Source organism: Elephantulus edwardii, unplaced genomic scaffold (assembly GCF_000299155.1).
Source record: "Elephantulus edwardii isolate Elephantulus edwardi_28Jun2011 unplaced genomic scaffold, EleEdw1.0 scaffold00026, whole genome shotgun sequence".
Lineage (NCBI taxonomy): Eukaryota > Metazoa > Chordata > Mammalia > Macroscelidea > Macroscelididae > Elephantulus > Elephantulus edwardii.
In genome coordinates this window covers 3,498,659-3,508,005 of record NW_006399776.1, presented here as the reverse complement: position 1 = coordinate 3,508,005, position 9,347 = coordinate 3,498,659, and the positions used below count along the sequence as shown (strand labels likewise).

Here is a 9,347-nt window from a genome sequence, read left to right as displayed (position 1 = left end):
AAAAAGGGTTAAACAAGGCCTCCTTGGAGGCCAGGATTCTGAGGCTTCATCTGACATACTTTGGTCATGTTGTAAGGAGAGACCAATCCTTGAAGAAGGACATCATGCTTGGGAGAGTGGAGGGCAGGCACAGGAGGGGAAGGCCCTCTAGGAGATGGATTGATTCGGTGACTGGGGTAATCGGGTTGAGTGTGTCTGAGACAGTGAGATTGGCACAAGACAGAACAGAATTTAGGGCCGTTGTACATAGGGTCGCTATGAGTCGCAAACGACTTGATGGCACATAACAACAACAACAAAGTACTACTCTATATATGTATTTACTTATACATATTTACCGTAATTTACTTATTCATTGCTTTCTGTCGGTCCTCCCTTATTATATTGTGAGCTCCATGAGGATGAGGAATTTCTGTTTGGTGTTGCAGCACATAGTAGTAAGTTCTGAATAACTTTTTTTTTAGTAAATGAATGGAGAAAGACTCATCAACAACCTGCGTTATGCAGATGATGCAACTTGCTTGCTGAAACTGAGGAGAACCTGAAGCGCTTGCTGCAAAAGGTCAAGGACTGCAGCCTTCAATATGGACTGAAGCTCAACATCAAAAAAGCTAAGATTCTCACAACTGGGCCAATTGGCAGCATCATGATGAAAAGATTGTTAACAGCTTCAGTTTGCTAGGCTCCACAGTCAGCACTCTTGATACCAGGAGCCAGGAAATCAAAAGATGAATTGCGTTGGGAAAATCTGCTGTCAGGGACTTCTCCAGAGTATTGAAAAGCAACACTGTCATTCTGGAAAGTAAGGTGGACCTGATTCTGGCCGTCGTCTTCACAATTACTTGCTATGCATCAGAAAGCTGGACCATGATGAGGGATGATAGAAAGAGAATTGATGCCTTTGAACTGTGATGCTGGAAAAGAGTATTGAATATGCCATGGACAGCTAGGAAAACAAACAAATTCACTCTAGAGAGGATGAAACCAGGCTCCTCCTTAGAGGCAAGGATTCTGAGGCTCTGTCTGACATACTTTGGACATGTTGCAAGGAGGGACTAGTCCTTGGAGGGGGGCCTCATGCTTGGGAGGATGGAGGGACAGTGCAGGAGAGGAAGACACTGGATTGACTCAGTGACTGGGGTGATGGGGGTAGGTGTGTCAAAGACAGTGAGATTGGCTCAGAATAGAGCAGAATTTAGAGCTATTGTACTTGGGGTCAGAATGAGTCACAAGCAATTCAATAGCACATAACAAAAAATAACAAATGGATGTTTTAAAAAGTTTTTAATGTACATTATCGAGGACTCTTCCAGAGACATTGTGGCAATTTATATTCCTATTTCCCTCAGATCTCACCTATCCTGCATATGAACATAAAATATAAACATCTTATCATTGAGTTGGAACTGACTGACTCATAGCTGACCCTTCAGTGGTTTTCAGAAGCAGTAATTGCACTGGTGGAGACTGGCCATCTATCTCCTGTGGAGCAGGTGGTGGATTTGAACCACATGCATTTGGGTTGGCGACACAACTCCTTACCACTTGGCCACCAGAGCTGGTCTTAAATAGACTTTCTTTCATTGCACTTCCCAGAAACATCCATCTTTGTTCACTCTGGTATATATCCCTACAGACTTTAAAAGTACATTCATTGTCATTTCAACTTACTTCTCTGGTGTATGATTATTGACCTTTTTTTAAAAAAAAATTAGATTGAAAAACTTTTATATCTCATTTTATAATTTCTTTTTATCCTTTATTTTGGTTTTGAGGATTTTCAAGTTACATGAAGTCAGCTTTATAAATTTTAATGTATGTAGGAATCAACAGAGCATTTTATTAAAATTCAGATTCTAATTTAATTCATTCTAGGGTGGGGCCTGAGATTCTTCATGTTTGACAGCCTCCAGGTGATTTCAGTGATGGTCTGGGCAGTTGGTCTGTATCTTTGTATCTTGAGATACATATAGAATCACATGTGTCTGTACTATAAATTAATCTTCAAGTGAATGACTTCTTGATGGCAAAAGAAAATACAGTCTCTCTTTACTTACATGAGAGTGTGTATATCTTTTTACAGTATACAATAAATGTATAATATTGACTATTAGCAGTGATTAGACAGTATTTTTTAATTTTCATTTTAAAAGACTTTATTTGGGAAGGTATTTAATGTATAAAAGTCAAGGGGTGTAAGCACAATAGTAGTGTAGAAGAAAGACTCAATTACAGGAATATTCTCCATGATGATTAATAGGAACAAAGAGGTATTCCTCTGCTTTCATCATCATCATCTCTTTTATTCATATTTCTACTTAGCTTGTAACTCAGCCGGAATCTAAGATGTCACTAAGTCCACAAGGTCCTGTGTGTAGATTAATTTTTACTTCAATCTGAGAATTTTCCATTTTTGTCCATTTTTATCACAGAAGAGGAGAGCACAGAAAAACTTAAAATGAGGCTTTCCAGGTACTTCTTGGATAAAAACTCTTCCTAGCATAACAGGAATCAATTTGCAGCACTTGAAGATGACTTCGGTAGGATAATTCAGGTAGCCCAAGGAAGTGTTTGATAACCCCATAGTACCCACAGTTAGAAAAGCTATTATCATGTAGGTTTTTCCTGGTATTCTTCTTTGTTTGTTCTGAATAAGCTGAAGTTCTAGTAGGTCAAATATGGAGTAAAACCCAAACTGCACTAATGTAAGGTACCAGCCATAGGGCTTAAAACCCTATACTGAAAATATTAGTTCCTGTAAATATCCATAAATAAGATAAAATACAAAAATACCAGCAACACAGATGAAAAACTGAGTAAGCTTGTTAAATCTGCTGAGATTTATGCCAATTACCATGATGTCATCTACTGACTTGATTTGTGGTGACATTGTTTGGGTTTTGGAAGGGACAGTAATGGAAATATATTTCCTGGAGTTGTTGAATTTGAGATCCATTGTTCTTATTTTGCTGCATTCAGTGCTTCCCAGGGTTTCCTTGTTGATTCCTCAGTTTTGTTTGATCTTTCTTTTCTTTGCTGACTCACGTCCTGGAAGAGTCACCCTGGCCCGGGTGGTGCCTCAGCCAGACAGGGAGTCTCCCCCTCCCCAGGTGCATCGCCATCACCTCCTCCTCCTCTCCTCTCCTACTCCTCGATTAGACAGTATTTTAAACTTTCATTTTTTTGTTGTTTTGGTGTGCCGTCAAGTTGGAACTGACCTATAGCTGACATTCCAGTGGTTTTCAGAGGCAGTTAATTAGTCACAGGAGAGGAGATTCCCAATCCTTATCTCAGTAAAAGGAAAGTGGGCTATTTTCATTTGTACATTTAATATAACTTTATAAAATCACTTATTTGCAACATTAATCTAAGTAAATTCTGAAAGAATAGCACTAAAGAAACATAAAATTTTCTTTTTTAGTAGATTAAATGCTTGATTCTCTTTATGTATTTTTCTTATAGTCATTTTTGTCAATAATTTAATTTCCATTTTTGTTAGTGATTACTTTTAAGAAATAACTGATGTTGTTCTCATGTTTGTTCCTACTGATGTCTGTGTCTCCCCAGGCCCGGGTGCTTTTTGTGGTGGTTGTGCTGATCCAGCTTACAATTCTTCTTATTTTTAGATTTCGAGGACATCCTGCATTTAAAGGTTAGTCATAGTTCCTTTAATTCTTAGAATACTTGATTTTAACGCTGTTACATAATATCCTCACGAATGCTAAATGATAAATAAATCAGTCGATAATAACTTTGTGAATTTTGTTCTTCAAACTGTTATACTAGTTTCACAGTACTAGTTTCTTGAAGAAGAAAAAGAAAAATACATGTTTCACTGCTACCTGGGTGCAGTATGAGGCTCAAATAAAATGGGAAGGATAAACCATGGTGTAGATCAAAGTGACCAACTTTTGATAGTAAAAAACGTGAAACCAAATCCACTGCTATCAATTTTTTTTCTGACTCGTGGCAGCCCTCCACCAGGTTACCAAAACTGTAAGCCCTTATAGAAGGAGTCTGCTTGTCTTTTTTCCTCAGAGCCTCTGCTGGGTTCAAACCACTGATCTTTTTTTTTTTTTTTTTTTATTGAGTTTTTATTTGAGAGTTTGTTTTTTTCTATTTCATTGTTATACAGTCTTCTCCCCCAGGCTACTTTACTATGCAGCTCTTATTCTGGACTCCTGTCATGTCTGTTTCAAAGCTGTACATTACTTATCCCCTCTTTTCTAGTTTTCCCCCAACCCTCATATCAATCCTGTTTTATAACAGTGGCATTATTCAGTATTTGTCTATTTGTGACTGAGATATCACACTCAGCATAATGTCCTTCAGAGTCACTCATTTTGTATATTTCATGAGTTCTTTGTTTTTCAGTGCTTCTTCATACGCCATTGTGTGAATATACCATCACTTCTTTATCTATTCCTTTGTTGATGGGCATTTAGGTTGTTTCCAACTCTTTGATACTGTGAACAAAGCAGCAGTAAACATGGGTGTGCATAAACCACTGATCTTTTAGCTAGCAGCCCAATTCAACACACTAGCCAAGGTTCCTTGCCTTAAATATAAGTAACTATGTAATCTAACTTAGCAACCTATTTGTTCAAATAACTACAAATATCAAATACAACTTAACCAATTAAATATAGTGGTTGTTTTTGCTGTGTACCTCAAGTTGCAACCCACTCACAGTTGACCCTCCAGCAGGTTTTCAGAAGCAATCGCACAGGAGGAGATTGCCTATCCTTCTCCCGCAGAGCATCCGTTGGATTTCAACTGCTTGTCTTTGAGACTGTAGTGCAGCTTTTTATGCGAGGCCCCCAAGGCCCCTAAATAAATGGTACATTTCAAAATTTGAATTATACATATAGAGAAAGCTCTAGTTACATTATAAAAGTGACTTTGCCTGTACTACTCTCTGTCTCTCCCAACAGATATCTGTATCTGGATATGTTCCCTTCCTACAATCTGGTAATATATCAATAAAAATGAAAGTTAATTGATAGTTATTAATATACAACCAGCCACTCTTAGAGGAATGTGAAGTTTAAAATAGGCCTAACGAGCATCAGAAGGGCTCTGCTCCTTAGCCAACTTTCTTCCTATTCTTCCCCACTGTTTGGAAGCTGAAATTTAGGGGAATATTTGTCCATACTCACAATCACACCTCATCCCAGATACCTGAAGAATTTATTCTGAGCATCAGATCTTCCCTCACGCACCCTAGACACCAGGTAAACGCCTGCTTTGATGCTCAGTACACTGAAGATGCTCCATAAATATTTGTGAAGTCCACTGAATTTCATCCCTTGGAGGAACTAAATAAAGATTTACCAGGTCATCGCTGATTGCTGCTAGAATAATTTTCCAAGCCTTTATAGGCATGGTTTTGAAATATAAAGGTCTTTTGCTGTTTATTTCCATTTTCTCTTTAGTAAACCTAAGTTGATTCTACCTTGGATAGTAGTGCTTTTAATGGTCTATTGGAACAGTGAAGCTTCCCATCAATATATCTAGACAAGAATAATATGCTTTCCTATTCAATTATGCTTTTCTACTAACATATATCTTTATAAACATATCTGTGTTAAAAAAACAAAGCCTACTGCTTTTGTCTTTGGAAGCAAGAGTGGCATCCACTTCCTAAACCACATGCCTCTGGAAACTATAAACTTGGAGAAACGATGAGTTACAGAAAGGCCTTTTGTTCATAGGGTCGCTAGATCTCATGAATAAAGATCAGACAAACAGAATTAAAGACCATCTGCAATCTGTTCTTACCCAACTAGCCTTTTCTTCCACCAATTAAGTATCTCAAGGTAGATAGTTTCTTAGCATACCATGCTTTCTATTTTTTTTGTTTTTGCTTTTCCCCCTGTTATTGTCTCTGATTTAAGTTATTTTACTAAATTTATTTAAATCATAGCTTCCTTTAGCATTCAACTTAAGTCTTCTTTTCCCATACCATTCCAAGTCATGATGAGATCTAACTTCTCTACATCTTTCTAGTTGGCTCTATTACTTTCATACTTTCAATCATCTAAATTCACATCAAATATATACACATTTTTATCCATATACAATCTTCAGATTGTAAACTCCTCAAAGTAGGAATTCTGTTGCTCCTTTTATATTTCCAACAGCATCAGCACTGATGTATATAGATAACAGACAATAAAGAAATTGTTGAATTATACTTTCTTAAGTTGAATGAGATCCCTGTTATCATATACTGACAGTAGAAGAGTGAAGAAGAGGGTGGAACAGTTCTTTTCTGTATTTCATTAAACAGTAAAAACACTTAAATGGAAGACAGTTAACAAAATGCATACTGTCCACACTACTGAATGTTTCCCTGCTTGTATTTATTTTTTAAAATTATGTGAGAAAGTTCAAGAGGTCCCTCTCATACATGTGGATTTTCTTGCACATAATGCAATTAATAAATATTTAAGGGCCCTGTACACATTATATGGGAGTACCAATGTTTTTATATAGTTATTATTTAAAAGTCACAATATAGTTTGCATGTATTATCTCACTTAATGGTTGCCATTGTAAAGATTAGAAAATTAAGGCTTAGGGAAGTGATAGTTTGTCTAATGTATCATAGCTAGTAAGAGACAAGAGAGATGCAAAACCTGTCTTCTGACCTTCTGACTTGAGGTCAGTTACTTCCTCTAAACAACAGTTCTCAATTTTGGCTGCTGCATCTTAAAGTTCTAAGGAAATTTTTAGATCTCAGAGTCTACATAGCACCCTAGACCAATTACATTAGAATCTGTGGGAATTAGTTTATCACCTTTTTTTGGTTTTGTTGTTGCTGTTCCAAAAGCTACCCACATGATTCCAATGTACAGTCAACTTGAGAAGTACTGTTCTGTCTAAAATGCTGTTTCTCAGCTCTGCCTGCTAAGAATCACCCACATTGCTGTCTTAGCTCCCTTTCTCTCTCTCTCTCTTCCCCATCCCCCCAGGCCAATTAAATCAGAAGCTTGGCATTAACATTCCCCAGATTATCTTAGAAGTCTAATGTGCAGCCAGAGAAGAGAATCTTTGCTTTCCATTCTAGCAAAGCATAGTTTCCTATCAGGCTAAAAGTTTGTTTTAATAAATAATTGTTATTATTGAATATATTGATTAAAATTTAACTAAGTATAAGGCTAGAACAAAAAGAATCAAAGGAATAAGTAGCAAATATGTAACACAATGTGAGAAGGTGCATCTGTTCTTAGACTTTGTATGACCTAAACTAACTGAACAATATTTTAAGTATATAGTGAATATGCTGCTCTGTTATCAAAGACCTAACTTATTTATGGCTATCTTCCACTGAGACAAGATTTTTAAACATTTCTAATTTCTATTGTTGTTCAGTATACATTAAGTTTATTTTTACAGTCTTTTGCAGACTGGTTTATAATCAACTACATGTGTGAGTCATAATGGCTATTGGGGTCAAATATCTGTAGTACTTTAGTGAGTGGTCACAGAATGGACTTCTCTGTGTCAAGCTCTTATTCTGGAGTTCTGGAGCACTGTATTTTAGGGGATGTTAATTTGGAGAGCTTTAGGATCCCTTTGAATTGGATTCAGAAGATAAAAGCTCTTTCAGTTACATGAAAGTAATATGTATGGATACTTATATTTAAGATTAGACTACAGAAATCTCATGGCATCTAGACTTTCTGGAACAGTGGAGATTAGATGAACTCTTGAAACTACTGTCCTAAGATAGCTTTAAACCTTAGTCCAAAAATATCCCCTGAAGTCTTTAGAGCTTGACTGATAAAGTGTGTCTGACATGAGCATTTTGTTGTTTTAAGATCTACTTATCTGGGGTCAAATTAATAGTAACAACTCAACAGATTAGACGAGAAATGGGTATTTAACAAATTAGTGAATTTATGTTGATGGGAAAGAACAATTCAAAAAAGAGAATGAGGGTGGTAGTACAACTTTGAACTGGTACAACTAAAAATATATAGAAATTACTGAATTGGCATATGTTATTTATATATACATTGTTTGACTGAAGATATTTTTATTTTCATTTGGTATATTTTAGGGATATGTTATACATTTGGATTCTAAATTCCATAGAAACAGAATTTAATTTTCCTTTCAACAAAGCTTTTTAAAACATACATGAAGATAAAGTAGATAAAGACCTGCCAGAATTTAGAAGATCATGTTTAGCATTTTCATTTGTATTACTTATATTTCTATATAAAACAAGCTGAAGAACTAAATGCATTGAAGTTGAATCAGTTCTGACTCATAGTGACCCTCCTACAGGTTTCTGAGGCTATAAATCTGAGAAAGTAGATTAGAACTGTTGACCTTTCAGTTTGTGGTACAACACATAACACACCATGGCAAAAGAGCTCTTATATCCATATATACCACATTGCTGTTCATTGCTGTCCAGTTGGAACCAACTTAGAGCTGACCTGCCAGTGGATTTGCAAGAGGCTATAAATTACTCATTGGAGCCACTGGTGCATTACCGCTGGATCAGCATTGCAACTCCTTATCCATGAAGTCACCTGAGCTCCTTGTATCTATATATGGATATATCTATACACATATAACTATATCTTTTCTTTAAACATTTGCCCTCTGAAATTGTAAATGAATTGACATACCAGGATTTGTACCAACTTCAGAATTTAAAGTGGGACCATCTGTATATAGTTACCATGTAACAAGGTTTTGTTGACTATATAGCAAACCCACAGGAGTATTCTAGAAAATTTTATGAAGAAATTGAACTCTGCATGTGTTCACTGAATTTTTCAAATTTATTTTGTTCAGGACCTCCAGGATTTATAAATCTGACCTCATTTTCCCTTCATGTCTTGAGTAAAATAAACATCTTCTATTATTCAATGTTATTACTGACCCTATATACAGTGCTTGGTAAGTACATTTGGAAACTTGAAATTGTATCATTTTTGTCATTAGAGGTCTTCGAGCTCTTGAGGGCATAATGAACTGCACATGGATGCTTCATAAATAATTTTCTGGAACATGCTTTTAAAAAGCAGTTCTTTTCCCTTTTATAAAATGTGATTTTAATGAAAACTTACAGAAAACTTGGATTTTTCATTCATTCATTGATGCATATTTTCCTCCCTCCCTACCCCCTAGTTTTCTTTCTGTTTTTCTTAAAAAAGAAATTCATTGTTGCATAATTTCCACCCCCTCCGGCCCCCAGTCTACTTCACTATGCCACTCTTATTCTGGACTGTTGTCATACAAATAATGCCTAATCATACATTCCTTTTAAATAGTTCTTTCCTTCATCTGTTCCAATGCAGTGTTCATAATTGATTGCCTCTTTT

General features: G+C 36.1%; 1 protein-coding gene across 1 annotated transcript in view; it reads left to right on the top strand.

Moving 5' to 3' along the window:
• TMEM62 (transmembrane protein 62) overlaps positions 1 to 9,347 on the top strand; it is a 62,783-nt gene that overhangs the window by 48,042 nt on the left and 5,394 nt on the right. The window contains exons 11-12 of the mRNA XM_006882968.1: positions 3,568 to 3,652; positions 8,818 to 8,922. Of these exons, the coding sequence (XP_006883030.1) occupies positions 3,568 to 3,652; positions 8,818 to 8,922 (190 nt within the window). The remainder of the gene's footprint in view (positions 1 to 3,567; positions 3,653 to 8,817; positions 8,923 to 9,347) is intronic.